Here is a 15,581-nt window from a genome sequence, read left to right on the forward strand (position 1 = left end):
GAGAAGCAGGCCCCCTGGAACATGACCTGAGCCAAAGGCAGACACTCAACCCCTGAGCCACCCAGGCATCCCAAAATATCTGTAGTTTAAGTCATGTCAATAAAGCTGTCCAAAATTACCGTGTTCATAAGTTTCTAAGGTTCATTCCCCAGAGAAACTTTTCAGAGAAGTTATGTTATTTAAGGTACAGTAAGGTTGATTTGTTTCTGTTTATTTTCTATTTCAGGGTTCAACTGCCCTCTTTGTTAATTTCATTTCTTTTTTTTTAATCTATAAAGCATTAAAATGGTTCCAAAAGTCAAAACTGTCCAGAAAGTTATAAATGGAGAAGTGTTTGATTCCCACCTGCCCTCTGTAGGTAACCGATCTTACTGGTTTCTGATCCTTCCTGTTTTTTCTTTCTTTCTTTCTTTTCTTTTTTAACAAGCAGATATAAATAGGTAAAGAGGATTAAGAAACACAATCTTCCAGCTACAAAATAAGTAAGTCACAGGGCTGTAAAGTACAGCATAGGAACACAGTCAATAATACCGTAATCATTTATAAGGTGACAGATGGTAAGGACACTTATGGTGGTGAGCATTTTGCAATGTATACAGATGTCGAAACTATGTTGTACACCTGAAACTAATATAATATTATATATCAACTATACTTCAGCTAAAACGAAATTCGAAAAAAACGGTTGAAGCAAAATGATTCAGCGTGTTGTGGAACGTATAACATATGTGAAAGCAAAATGTATGACAACAACACACAGGCTGGGAGGGGAGATATGCAAATGCACAACTGCAAAGAAAAATAACCCCAAACCACCGAAACCAAATAAACAAAAATAAACAGATATATGTACATTTATCTTATTTCTCCTTCTTTTATGTATGTATACTATGTATACTTTGCTTTTTTTTTTTCTTTCACGTAACAGCATATCCTTAAAGTTGCTCCATATCGATTCATATCAGTCTCTTTTTTTCTTTTTTGGCAGCCATATAGCATCCCATGCCTTTCTGTGGGATGTGTATGGTTTCATGTTTTACATTTAGACTTCTGATGTATCTGCACTTTATTCTTGTGAATGATACAAAGTATGGATCTCATTTTATCTTTTTCTAAGTGGCTACTCAGTTGTCTCATTTACTGAAAACTTGATTTTTTGCTCCAGTGGGGTGAGCTGTGCTGCTACTACGTCTGTGATGCAGTCCCGGGCCTATTTTTGGACAGTCTAGTCTGTTCCTCTTGTCAGTATATTCATGTGCCAGGACCTCATTGTTTTATTTATGGAAGTTTCACCGGATAGTTTAATATGGGAGGTAGGCTTCTTATTGTAGCTTTTCTTTTTCTTTGTTTCTAGCTCTTCTTTCGTTTAGGTTTCCATGAGAACTGAAGCTGAACTTCAGTATCAACTTGTCTAATTTATAAATTCACAATTTGACCAGGGTGTTTTCCCATTTGATCAAGTATCTTTTATGGCTTTTGTGTGGGAGTGTTTTGCCGTTTACCCCATACAGGTTTTACACATTTTGTGTTAGACTTATACCTAATTATCAGATTTTCCTTGTTACTATTATAAACGGTATTTTCTCTGCCATCATGTCTTCTGGTTATTGTTTGTGTATATAAAAACTGTTGACTTTTAATATTTTATTTATTTATTCATGAGAGACAGAGGCAGAGACATAGGCAGAGAAAAAAGCAGGTTTCCTGCGGGGAGCCCGATGTGGGACTGGATCCCAGGACTCCAGAATCACGATCTGAGCTGAAGGCAGACGCTCAACCACTGAGCCACCCAGATGCCCCCAAACTATTGACTTCTGTCTTCATTTTACAGTGTGCCACCTTGCAGAAGTATTTTATGACTTAACCGTTTTCAATAGTTTAGTCTTGCCATTGATTCTCTAGGGTTGTCCAGCTATACTCTCACCTCAAGATAGTTCTTACTTTTTAATTCTTTTTTCCCCCTCTCTTTTCTAATTCTTAAGCCTCTTGTGAGTTCTCCTGTCTCATTGCATTAGCTCATATTTTCAGTGAAATGTCAAATAATCACAGAGTGGGCTCCGTGCCTTGCTCTCTGCCGTTGTCTCTTGAACGACCATATGCAATTGAATCTTGAACAGCACAGGTTTGAGCTGCACAGGTCTGCTTATACACATGGTTTTTTCAATAAATCCAGTTAACAGTAGCGTAATGTATTTCCCCTTACTCATGATTTTCTTTTTTTTTTTTAAGGTTTTATTTATTTATTCATGAGAGACACACAGAGAGATGCAGAGACACAGGCAGAGGGCGAAGCAGGCTCCATGCAGGGAGCAGGGAGCCTGACTTGGGACTCGATCCCTGGTTCCCAGGATCACATCCTGGGCCGAAGGTGGCGCTAAACCGCTGAGCCACCTGGGCTGCCCCACTCATGATTTTCTGAATAACATTTTCTTAGCTTTAGTATAAGAAGGGCACCTGGGTGGCTCAGTGGTTGAGTAGCTGCCTTCGGCTCAGGTTGTGATCCCCGGGTCCTGGAATCGAGACCCACATCAGGCTCCCCTCTGCCTATGTTTCTGTCTCTCATGAATAAATAAAATCTTTTAAAAAAAAGAATACAGTCTATAATACGTATAACATACAAAATATGTGCTGACCATGCTATCAGTAAGGCTTCAGGTCAGCAGTGGGCTATTAGCTAAGTTTCTGGGGAGTCAAAAGTTGTATGTGGATTTTTTACTGTGTGTGATGTCAGTGCTCCTAACTACCTGCTTGTTCAAGGGTCAACTGCATATGAAAAATACCTTAAATGACAGAAATAACTCTTTAGTGTAACAAGTTTCTGGATATTTATCTGGCAAGATGAGATTAAGGCCCTTCTTATGCCTAGTAACTAGAAAAAGATATAGCAAATGGTAAAAGTAAAAATTTGATTTTATAATGATCCATTGAAAACACTTGTGCTGGGCCCCAGTGCTACCTTTTATATTTAAAGGACTCTTTAATTATATTTTGCTTTTCATTCATTGATTTGTCTAAGATTTATAGAATACCTTTAATACTCCAGACACTTAGATTTTTTTCTCATTTAACTTGTACTACACCCATGTGAAGTAGGTATTGTCCTCACTATATACTGAGAAAACTGAGGTAAGAGTTAAGTGGACACACAGCCTCTAAAGCTGAACTGTGATTTTTGAATCTGCATCTACCTGTTTGAATTTTTCTAAACTCTCATATATTTATTTGTCAGGGAGTAGAAACACAGAAGAGTAACAATCAGTATATTTTTGGAAAGCAAAGGTCTGGGGATCCCTGGATGGCTCAGCGGTTTAGTGCCGCCTTTGGCCCAGGGCGCCATCCTGGAGTCCCGGGATGGAGTCCTGCGTCGGTTTCCCTGCATGGAGCCTGCTTCTCCCTCTGCCTGTGTCTCTGCCTCTCTCTCTCTCTCTCTCTCTCTCTGTCTCTGTCTCTAATGAATAAATAAATAAAATCTTAAAAAAAAAAGAAAGCAGAGGTCTTAAATTCTCATCCTTTCATTAAAGGTCACAATGCTATATTCAGTTACATATCGTGGTCAGGTTTCTAGGTCTAAGTAGAACCGGGAGTGTATTTGTTCTTCTCAATTGTCATGAAGGATTTGAGAGAAATGTTCCTTACAGTATATGCGATCCAAACGACCTCAAGATGCTTTCCAGATGGTGATAAGTATATCAAAGTATCCAGGACCTAGAAAAGCACCTAACATAGGATAAGCACTCACATAACAACAATTAAAGCTTACTAGTGTTCATTCTGCTCTACATCCTTTACTCGTATTAACTGGTTTCATCCTCACCACAACCCCAAGGGCATTTATTGTTTGTTCTATTATTGCTTGTATTGTATAGATGAGAAAAACTGATGCATGAATTAACTTACCAAAGATCATGCTCAATAAAAAAGCTGGAATTTTGTTTTCAAATTCCCTGCTCTTAACAGGGAAGTTCTGGGATCATGAAAAAAGGAAAATATTCCACCTCCTGAAATGAATCTACCAGCATTACTTATGAAGTGTACACTTTTCTGTTCACTTAATGCGGTGGGTGATTTTGCAATCGCTTAAGTCAATGAAAAAAGGCTCTTGTAACTTAAGGTTAGAAGAAAGGCACCTAAAATGCCTGAAATTTTTTTTAAGATTTTATTTATTTATTTATCTATTTATTTATTAATTTTTTTATTTATTTATGATAATCACACAGAGAGAGAGAGAGGGAGAGGGGCAGAGACACAGGCAGAGGGAGCAGCAGGCTCCATGCACCGGAAGCCCGACGTGGGACTCGATCCCGGGTCTCCAGGATCGCGCCCTGGGCCAAGGCAGGCGCCAAACCGCTGCGCCATCCAGGGATCCCAGATTTCATTTATTTATTCATGAGACGCACACACAGAGGCAGAGACACAGGCAGAGGGAGAAGCAGGCCCCATGCAGGGAGCCTGATGCCAGACTCCATCCTGGGACTCCAGGATCACACCCTGGGCCAAGGCAGCTGCTAAACCGCTGCGCCGCCCAGGCGTCCCCGTGAAATGCTTTATAGAAGGTGCTTTGTTGGATCTCGGTGGTGGGGTCTTGATTCCAACGTACTGACCTTCTTGCAAAACTGCAAAGCCAACGCAGCTCAGAATGCGAACCGCGCTTCTAAGGGCCCGGTACGGAGCAAGCAGCGTGTGCGCACGGGACGGACGGCGACCAGCGGGCGGCTACACACGGCGGCCGTGCGCAGGCCCGGGAGGTCACCCGCGCTGGGAGTCGGATTCCGGGGAAGCAGGAGTCCCACCGACGGACCTCGGCGTCCGCGCCGGGGCGCGCTTTTCGTTACCCAATACCTGCCGCTGCCTTTCTTCGCTTTTGCGCAAAAGCCAACGGGCGCTTCCCGCGCTCGGGACCAAAGACGCCACAAAGCAGGAAGGCGGTCGGGGCCCGGCGGGGAGCGGGCCGCCCCGCGACGCCACCCCTGGTCACCGGGCGCCGCGGGGCCGCTGGCGCGCGGCCGCTCGGAAACCCCGAGCCCGCAGGCCCCGCTCCCCGCCCCGCCGCGGGCCCGGGACCACCAGCAGCGCCGGCCCGCCCCGAGGGACGCGGGCTCACGGGCCCCGCCCCCCTGCCCCTCCCCTCCCCTCCCCTCCCCTCCCCTCCCCTCCCCTCCCCTCCCTGTCCCCCTCCCCGCTCCTCTTCCCCCTCCCCCCTCCCACCCCCACCCCGCGCGCCGAGGGGCGGGGCCTCCCGCGGATCCAGCGCCGCCCCCTATTGGGCCAGGGGACGAGTGACGCGCGAGGCCCCGCCCCCCGGCGCCGCCGGCGCTCGCGGCGCTGACGTGGCGCTGACGTGGCCCGGGCGGCGGCGGCTCCTCCCGGCGCGGGCAGCCACTCGTCGCCGCGAGAGAGGGGCGGGGTGGCCGGGGCCGCGTTCCCCGGGCCCGCTCCCGGCCCGCCCCGCCGCCCCGGCCCCCCGGATGAGGGTATATATTCGGAGCGGCCGCGGGACGCCGAGGAGTGGCCGCGCGCAGGCAGCCGGAGCCGGAGCCGCCCCAGGAGGTGAGGGGCACGCCCGCCCGCCCGCCCGCCCGCCCGGGGAGGGACGCGGGGCCCGGGGTCGCCCCGGGGTCGCCCCGCGCGCTCCCACGGCCCCGGCCCCGGCGGGGGAGCCGCCCCGCGCGCGCTTCCCTTTCGCGGAGATGCCGCCGGGGAGCGCGCCCCAGCCGGGGGCGGGATGGGGGTCGCCGAGCGGCTGCGGTGGCCTCACCTGGATGTGGGGGGGCCTCGGGCCCGCCGGGCCGTGCGCCAGCTCGGGGGCCTCGGTGGGGACGTGTCGGCTGCAGCGGCCCGGGCCGTCGGGCCCTGGAGAGGGCGGGCCCCCCCCCCCGCAGACCCCCCCGCGCGGCCCCCCTGCGCGGCCCCCCCACGCAGACCCCCCTGCGTGGACCCCCCCGCGCGGACTTACCTTCGTGGACCCCCCCGCGCGGCCCCCCTGCGTGGACCCCCCTGCGCGGCGCGGCGCGGAGCGGTCCGGTCTGCGGGTCGGGGGCTGCACTGGGCGCTGGGGCGGGAGAGGGTGGAGGCCGCGGGTGTCCCCGGGTTCGGGGCCGAGAGCACACGTGTGGGAGTCGGGGAGCGGGAGGGTGCCGTCAGCGGCGCGCAGCCCAAGGACTTGCCGAGGTGGGATCCTCGTGCGGGCCCAGGGGTTTACGGGAAGCCGAAGGCAGTTCCTGTGCCCTCCTGATTGTGAGTTTGGCTCCGTTAGCTGGGATTAGGGAAGACCTCGGCCGTGCTGCCAAAGCATTTATAGGATTCAGGGTGATGGCTCGACTCCAAGGCTGGTTTTCAAAAGTTCAGAGAAGTCTGCTTATCAGTTCTGGGGGGCATCAGACAGGGGCAGGAAGGAGGCCAGAAAAGGGGGGGGGGTAGTGGATTTCTTTCATGCTGGCGTTTAAATCCCTGCAGAGGTATATTTGATCACCGTGGATGTTTGCCGAATTTGTCATTGTTTTCGATGCAGACGTATGGGTGATGGGTGTCATCCTTTTGCAGAGCATCCTTGACTTTTTTCAGACTTTGCTGCTCAAAATAAAAATCCTCCTCTCAACTCTTGAATTGGTGCGTATTGCGTACATGAACGCCCACATCCCGACCTCTTACCAGAATTATTGGGGGGGGGGGTTGGAAACGATATTTTTGTGGTCATTATCTGCCTCCAGAAAAATCATAGGTAAATCATTCCTGTTCAAAACTCAAGTATGGTTCTGTTAGGAGCATTTATAGTTACGTAGATTAGCACATGTGACCTTGTCAGTCTTTACTGACCACCAAGTGGCCAGGTATCAAAGTTTAGCCTGTGCATGGGGAAAATTTAACCTAAGAGTTGTTATTCGCATGGATCCGTTTTCCCAAGCTTCTGAAGGTGGATGCGTATCTAATGACTTCTTAGGAAAAGATTGATTTGTATCTTTTCTTTTAAAGATTTTATTTATTCATGAAAGATACAAAGAGACAAAACCTAGGCAGAGGGAGAGCCCAATGTGGACTCCATCCCGGGACTCTGGGGTCATGGCCTGAGCCTAAGGCAGGCGCTCAACGGCTGAGCCACCCAGGCGTCCCGAGATTGACTTGGATCTTAAAATGTTAGAATACTGTGTTTGCATATGTGTTTTAGTAGGCAGGAACTCTCTGCTCTTGACCCTCATTTAAGGCATGTGAGCAAGGCTTTTTTTTTTTTTTTTTAAGATATTATTTGTTTATTTGAGAGAGAGATCATGAGTAGGGGGAGAGAAGGGGGAGAAGGAGACGCACTCTAGGCTGAGCAGGGAGCCCGACACGGGGCTCTATCTGAGGACCATGGGATCATGATCTGAGCCTGAGCGGAAGGCTAACTAACACCCAACCAACTGAGCCACCCAGGCGCGCCCCGGAAGGCTGGTTTTATTGTCTTCATGAGGAAATGTGTACACAGGGAAGGTGGAATGGTTTGCACAGGGTCACTTGATGGGGAGGGACGAAGAACCAGGACTTCCAATTCTTAAACTTCCTGGTTGCCTGATGATCTTCCTGCTGTAGTGTACTCCTTTAAATCTGGGCAAAAGCAGTAGTATAGGTGAGACCTAGGAAAGGCCCAATTCCCTGGAAAATAGTTCAATAGAAAACTCTTGTCTTAACTGTAGTTTTTTTTTTTTTTTACATGATGTGTTTTTAAAATAAAAAAAAATAATGGTATTTCTCTTGAAATCTGTATAAATCGGGCAGCCCCAGTGGCACAGCGGTTTAGCGCTGTCTGCAGCCCGGGGTGTGGGGGGCCCGGGATCAAGTCCCGCATCGGGTTCCCTGCGTAGAGTCTGCTTCTCCCTCTGCCTGTGTCTCTGCCTCCCTCTCTCTCTCTCTCTCTCTCTCTCTCTCTCTCTCTAAATAAATAAATAAGTAAATAAATACATAATAAATAAATATCTTAAAAAAATCTGTATAAATCAATAGAAATGCCTTTTAATATTCTAATATGTGTCCAAAGCTCGGTCTTCTAACTTCTTTGCTTTTTTATCCATTTGCACTTGCCAGGGGATCTCATTTATAACTTAATGTCATGTATGCTGATGACCTTGAAAGTTGTATCTTTAGCTCTGGTATCAACTCTGAACTTTAGACTACTACATTCTGCTGTCTCATCAGCAGTTCTATTTGGATGTCTGATAGGCACCTCCAGTTTAACATGTCCAAAAGTGAGGTGTTGATTCCCCCACTCTCCTGGCATATTCCTGAACCTGCTCCTGTCCTGGTGTTTCCCCACCTTAATAAATGGCACCACCACTTGAAGTCCTCTTTGCTTGAATCTTATCTTTCTGTCTCCACATTCCATCCGATTATCTAATCCTGTAGGATTCGGATCCACATCCACCACCACTCTAAGCCAGCATCATCTCATCTAGGGTACTGCAGTAGTTCCCTAACTGCTGTCTGCTTGTTTCCACGTTTGCCTTTGTTAACAGAATTTTTTTCCCCACGCAACAAAGGAATGAGCCCTCTGAAACTTAAGACCATGAAGCTCCCCTGCTCCAAATTCCCCAATGGCTTCCCAAACCCCAGAGTCTTTAACTTTGACCAAAAGGCGTACTTGATCTGCTCAATGTCCCCCCCCCCCCCTCCAGTTACAGTCACTCCGGCGCAGTCCCTGTGCTCCAGCTGCATTGACCTTACACGTTTGTGTGTCAGGACTGCTGTCCGTAGAATGTTTCTGAGACCCTGACTTGCTTGCTCTTTCTTCATTTGGATGGCTTGTCAAATGTCTCAGAGGCCCCACCTGACCACCCCATTTAAAATATCTACCATCCCCCCATTGTGCTTTCACCACTTAGCCTACTTTCTTCTCCTACCTGACATTTTATGCTTTTGCCTGTCTCGTACTGGAATGTGGGCATGCGCGTTGTTGCTTTGTGCGTTGCTGTGTCTGTGTCCTCTACATCAGCGCCTGGCAGACAGTAAGTGCTCATTAAATACTAAATGAAGTAATGGCACACGAAAGTTAAATAATGTTCCTTCATAAATTGTCTATTGATGTATCTTTGCATGTGGAAAGGAAACCGAGAAGTAACCTATTGGCATGAGTGAGGTTGTGGGTTCTCACCTGTCTTTGAAGGAAGTAGCAGCACTGAAACTAGTTCAGCCTCATCTAAGGCCACCTGCCGCCCATTTCCCAGCACTATGCCTTGTTCCTTGAATATCTTTATTTACCTGAACCACTGTTGATGCCGTTCCCACTGACTGGGTTTTCTTTTACTTCTACCTTTCACAAACTTCTTTTCATCCTCCAGTGCCTAACTCAGGTAGTAGGTCTCATGTTCTAGGGGCTATAACTCAGTGGTCTGAAGGCCAAATTTCACTTTTATGTTAGTAGCTGGTAACATTTATAGAGAGCTTTTTTTATGTGTCAGGTACTGTCTTAAATGCTTTTCATTTTACTTCGTTAATCCTCTTAACTTTAGAGATGAGTACTGTTTTTATCTTCATTGTACAGATGAGAAAAATTGAGGCACAGAAGGGTTAAGTAACTTGTTCAAGGTCACAAATTTAGGAGAGAGTGGAGCTGGAGCCCGATGCTGGCTTCCTTCAGCTCTCCTGCCTCTCTTAAGTGAGATGTTAGGCTGAATTCTTGGTATTTTCTCTGCTTATGAGAGTGATTGTCTGACGGAAAGATCATAGGCATAGAGTCAGGTTTATCTGAATTAAAATTCCTGTTTTTCTGTCGATTAGGTATGTAGTGTTGAGCAAATTACTGAATCCTTTTGAGTCTCATTTGCTTACTGGTTGTAATTTCACGTATGCCTCTGAACCTGATGAAAAAAAAATTATTGTTCCCATTTGGCAGATGAAATTAACAGAGTTGAAGGTATCTATGACTTAGCCCAAGGAATAGAGCCAGGAATAAAAGTCTATTCTGTTTGATTCCTAAGCCCATAAAGATCGCTTGAAGCTAGAGTATGTGAGGCAGGCCTTTAAGGGTGAATGGGATTTCAGTAGATAGAAGGGACTAAAGAAGTGCATGGAGGAAAGGACAAGGTTTTGGGTGACAGCAAGGTAGAGCTGTGTCCCACCCTGATAATAAGGTTTCATTTTTGTTTCATATGGATGCCTTAATTTCATTAGGAATCATTGGTAACTCTTAAAGTGCATTTTATAAGTAGTACCATTCATTTCACACTTGAAGCATTATATCCCTGAAATAAATCTAAATAACAAGCCAAAAATAAAAGTTGGAAATATTACACGTTGAATCTTATGTAAGGCTCATCTAATTTGAAGTTGATTTTATAAGAAGAATCATGAAGCCAGTCTATCACTTCAGTTTTAGAGGGCACCTGATTAAAAGAAAAAAATTGCAGAAGCTATGTGCCTGTCTCTATTGTATGATAATACCTTTCCTGAATTTATTTTTGAGTGGACAGTAGTTAAAATTATTTCTGATTTGGATCAATATGCCCAATACCAAGTAAAAATAATAATGCACCTTATTTTATTCTTAAAGATTCTATTTATTTATTTTAGAGAGAGGCAGAGATAGTGAGAGAGAGCCCAAGCAGAGAAGAGAGGGAGAAGCAGGCTCCCTGGGGCTCAATCCCAGGACCCTGGGATGATGACCTGAGCTGAAGGCGGACACCCAACTGACTGAGCCACCCAGATGCCCTTAGTAATGCATTTTAAAATGAAGTATTTACTCATTCTGTGAGGTTTCCCACCTGCCTATCCTGTGCATTTTCTCTCTTTTTCCATTCTGTTGGCTTGTGAACTCATTTCTGCAAAGTGAGTCAGATGTAAGAATATCAGTTGTGTCTGTTATTAGTGAATAAGGTATAAACAATGTACTCTCACTGCTCCCCCTCTTACACACACACATGTACACACACAGACCACTCCATATCCCCCACGTCCCACAGTCTTCCTCCTCGGAGGCAGTATAGCATAATGGTTAAGAAAGAGTATAACTGGGGCAGCCCCGGTGGCGCAGCGGTTTAGCGCCGCCTGCAGCCCGGGGTGTGATCCTGGAGACCCGGGATCGAGTCCCACATCCGGCTTCCTGCGGGGAGCCTGCTTCTCCCTCTGCCTGTGTCTCTGCCTCTCTCTTCGCTCTCTTTGAATGAATAAATAAGTAAATCTTTAAAAAAAAAAAAAAAGAAAGAGCATAAGTGGAAGAGTCAGGTTGTTAGGGTTTGACTCCAGGCTGTTATACTTTATTAGTTTGGGACCTTGGGCAAGTTCTCTGTGGTGCAGTATTGTCCTCTGTCAAGCCATCCCAGTAACAGATCCTTAGCATTGTTTTGAGAATTAAACGAACCAGTATCTGTAAAGCACTTAGAATTGTACTGTGTAATATGTAAGTGATACGCCAGTGATAGGTGTTGTCATTGCTACCTCAGGGAACAGATGTAGATTCCCTTGACCTGAGTTTGGAAATGGTGTTTGATGTTTAGTAGTCCTGATGCGACAGATACTTTTATTCTGCTTTACTGGTAGGTGAGGCACAGAGAACTCCAGAATATTGCTCTACACCACCATGTCTGTTACCCACCACTGTTCTTAACGGTAGGAGAGAGCATGTTTTTGGTACCTTTCTTTTCTTTTCCTGTCCTTCAGGTCGAAGCAGTTATAATGCGGTTAAGATTCTTTACAATGACCCTCAGATTTCTCCCTTTCCCACTCACTTATTTCCTTTGCCACTAATGTGGTTCAGATCTTTGGCTGTTCGTACCTGCAGTTGTCTTTTTTTTTTTTTAATTAATTTATTTATTCGTGAGAGACACAGAGAAAGGCAGAGACATAGGCAGAGGGAGAAGCAGGCTCCCTGTGGGGACCTCAATATGGGACTCGAGACCATGCACTGAGCTGAAGGCAAACGCTCAACCGCTGAGCCACCCAGACATCCCGGGTACCTGCAACTGTCCTTGAATTTGTTTTCCTGGTTCTAGTTGTCTCTCCTTACGATCTGTTTTATGCTGTTGCTCTCTCATCTCTCCAGAGCATGGTGACATAGCCCAGTTGAGTAATCCATTGTTGGTTTATATTATTCTGTTAGGTCTGAATTCCTTTGCTTGGTTTCGTCTTTATGGTTTTGTCCTACCCTGCATCACGTCCCATCATTCTACATAAAACTTCAGCTTTCCTACTGCTCTCTGTCACACATGGCTACTCTGCTGGTTTTCTGATCTTTTCTGTGTGATCTGCTCAACCCTTGAGGCACAGTTCCATCATGCTTCCTTTGTGAACTCTTTCTGGACAACGCCTACCTTCTCTTGCATTCATCTATAGTAGGCAAGTAGATTAAATATTTCCTCTTTCTCTTATTTTTTAATAGTATGCAGTTTAACATTTTGCTGTATTACATCTTATCTGTTGATTGTTGTGTGTGAATTGCTTGTCTCTTTAGGTTTCAATTCTTAGTAAAGATATGTTTTTATTGCTTTTCTATAGAAGTTGCTTGTTAAAAGTGTATTTTTCATGATTATAGGTGATCCTATCTTCGTGAATTTTGTTTTCTACTGATTGCAACGGAATCATTTCCATCATTAGCACTAGAAGGTGAACAGTTATTACTGAGAAGTAAGGTGTTCTTCCAGTGGTAGCTCATGGTCAGAGGAGTACTACAGAGGTAGTACAGGAGCCCTGGAATTAGACTGCCTGGTGGGCTCACATCCCAGCTCCACCAGCTGCCTGGTTGTGTTGCCTCTCTGTGCCGGAGTCTTCCTCAGTGGTAAAGGAATAGAAGTAATAGTACCTATGTCATAGAGTTGGTGAAAATTAAATGAGATCTTGTAGGTAAAATTCTTAGTGCAGTGCCTGGTCTATAATGCTAATGAGTCTTGTCTTACAAGTTTATTTTTTTAATTTTTATTAATTTTTTTAAATTTCTGGTATATTTAACTTATGGTGTTATATTAGTTTCAGGAGTACAGTATGGTAGTTCAGTGATTCTGTATGGTCATCTATTTCACTCATTCCCCCTACATCCCCTCCCCTTTGGAAACCATCAGTTTCTCTCTACTTAAGAGTGTTTCTTGGTTTCTTTCTCTCTCTCTCTCTCTCTCTCTCTCTCTCTTTCTCTTTCTCTTTTTACTGTTTTTGTTTCTTAATTTCCACATGAGTGAAATCATGTATTTGTCTTTCTCTGGTTGACTTATTTCACTTAGTATAACATTCTCTAGCTCTATCCGTGTTGTTAGAAATGGCAAGATTTCATTCTTTTTGATGGCTGAGTAATATTTCATTGTGTACACACACACACACACACACACACACACACACACCACATCTTTATCCTTCCATCAGTTGATAGTCACTTGCTTCCATAAGTTGGCTATTGTAAATAATGTTGTAATAAACATAAGGGTCCATGTATCCCTTCAAATTAGTGTTTTGGTTTTCTCTGGGCAAATGCCCAGTAGTGTAATTGCTGGATCATAGGGTAGTCCTATTTTTAACTTTTTGAGGAACCTCCAAAGAGTCTTCCTCAGTGGCTGAATCAGTTTGTATTTCCACCAGCAGTGCATGAGGGCTCCCCTCATCCTCACCAGCACCTGTTGTTTCTTGTGTTTTCTATTTTAGCCATTCTGACAGGTATGAGGTGATATCTCATTGTAATTTTGATTTACATTTCCCTCATGATGAGTGATGTTGAGCATCTTTTCATGTGTCTCTTGGCCATCTGGATGTCTTCTTTGGAGAAACATCTGTTTATGTCTTTACAATTGGGTCCCTTAACAAATCTTGTGAGGGAAAGGCAGAAACTAATTTCCCTATATCAGGTTTTTTTTAAATGCACTTATTTGTAGTTGGAAAAGCTCCTCAGGTTTTGAGGTGTTGATTGCTTTTTTCCTTCAGGTTTACAGGTGCAGAGTTTACACCTCTGTTTTCACAAAGCTTGGCTACCAGAGCATTATGAATGTTAACGATCTCAAACTCAGGTTGTCCAAAGCTGGACAGGAACACCTGCTACAGTTCTGGAATGAACTGGATGAAGCCCAGCAGGTAGAACTTTATGCAGAGCTCCAGGCCATGAACTTTGAGGAGCTGAACTTCTTTTTCCGGAAGGCCATTGAAGATTTTAACCAGTCCTCTCAGCAAGAAAAGATGGATGCACGAATGGAACCTGTCCCTCGAGAGGTGTTGGGCAGTGCCACCAGGGACCAGGACCAGCTGCAAGCCTGGGAGAGTGAAGGTACTGAGCATGGAATGTTCATTTTAAAGTTTGTCATGAGATAGACCAGAGGTATCAAAGTAGCTGGATCACATAATGATGATTTGGACTCTCCTTGGACCTTAAACCAAGTGACTGATTAAAAGTGTTTGATTATGTTGCCACAACTTCTGCAGCATCTCCCCTTCAAGCCCCCTTGTGCTCTTTACATTTCTGTTCCCTGTTCAGGGCTCTTCTCATTCAAGTCTTAATGTGCCTCTAGTCTCTTTCCTTGCTCGTTTCCACACTTCTACGAGATTGCCCACCCTGAAGCACAAGTTCAGTGACCCTGTTTATGCTGCTTCATGGAAAAACCTTCCCTGGCCTGTATTTCCAGTCTGGTCTCCTCTATTTCCTTCCACTCCTACTGCCCCACACATTTTAGCGGGACCAAATAATTCACCTTTCTCTGAATGTCCTGTCTTTGCTGCCTTTGCTCATGCTTATCCTTAGCTCGGACTGGCCTTTGCCCCATCTCTGGCCAGCTGGAGCACCTCAAAAGGCAGTCTCCTGGTTGTGCTGTGCAGTGGCTCTGCCGTGTGGGGAACATACACTCATTTAAGATTCTTTGATCATGACCTTTCAGTGTCCCAGGTTGGAGTTTGGAATGCTTTACCTCCATTCTTTCTTAGAATAAGAGTTGTTTGTGTCTCTTCATCATTACATTGTAGACTCCTGAAGAGCAGCCCGTGTCCCCCTTGGCTGTGTGTGTGTGTGTGTCCCAGGGGATTTAGAACCAGGTTTTACAGTTATAAGTTGGTTGATAAATGTTTGTTGAGTTGCCCCAATGTTTTTTTTCTCTAAAGAATACTGTAACATCTGTCCCCATAACCAGTTCTAATGAGTGCCTTTTGAGAATGGTGGAATAGATCAAATGTACCTTTTCTGGTGGAATTAAGAGCTGTGGTTTTTATAACCCACTAGTTCTCTGTAAGTAAAAGTGACTGAATATTGCAGTTCAGGCCCTTGTTTGTACGTGCTCCTTTTCAAATCTGGACCTCACATCCTCAACCGTGGAATGAACAGATCTGACTAGTACTTTTTTTTTCCTTTGTCAAAAATGTTACTTTCTTGCAAAAATAATTTCATTATAACAGAAGCACTACAAAGAAGCTGCCCTTAACCTAATCAAATGTTTTTATTTGCTCACATTACCACTTATTATTTGATTATATGTATATTTACTCCTATAAATGTGTAATAAGAGTATTAATAGATACAATCTTGTACTCTATCTTTGTACCACACTCTTGCTATTTTTTTGTCTTTCATTCTTTGGCTTTCCTTGTCCCCACAGAAAAAGACAGATAATTGCCATTATCAACCTTCTGTCTTCCTTTCCATGTCTTTCTCTGGGCATATT

The 15,581-nt window shown here is 45.2% G+C and overlaps 2 protein-coding genes across 4 annotated transcripts in view; both read left to right on the forward strand.

The window, feature by feature from the left end:
• Window positions 1-4,539: 4,539 nt before the first annotated feature.
• Window positions 4,540-6,263, forward strand: LOC129515156 (translation initiation factor IF-2-like). The gene is made up of 2 exons (XM_055333884.1): window positions 4,540-5,075; window positions 5,270-6,263. The coding sequence occupies exons 1-2, from the start codon at window positions 4,540-4,542 to the stop codon at window positions 6,261-6,263; spliced, it is 1,530 nt and encodes a 509-aa protein (XP_055189859.1).
• Window positions 5,351-15,581, forward strand: part of UAP1 (UDP-N-acetylglucosamine pyrophosphorylase 1) — a 38,166-nt gene continuing 27,935 nt past the window's right edge. For all 3 annotated transcript variants that reach the window (XM_055334255.1, XM_055334256.1, XM_055334257.1), the window contains exons 1-2: window positions 5,351-5,547; window positions 13,864-14,200. In XM_055334255.1, coding sequence (XP_055190230.1) covers window positions 13,921-14,200 — 280 coding nt within the window. In that variant the 5' untranslated portion in view covers window positions 5,351-5,547; window positions 13,864-13,920. The remainder of the gene's footprint in view (window positions 5,548-13,863; window positions 14,201-15,581) is intronic.

This window comes from Nyctereutes procyonoides, unplaced genomic scaffold, assembly GCF_905146905.1.
Source record: "Nyctereutes procyonoides isolate TBG_1078 unplaced genomic scaffold, NYPRO_anot_genome, whole genome shotgun sequence".
In the NCBI taxonomy this organism is placed as follows: Eukaryota; Metazoa; Chordata; class Mammalia; order Carnivora; family Canidae; genus Nyctereutes; species Nyctereutes procyonoides.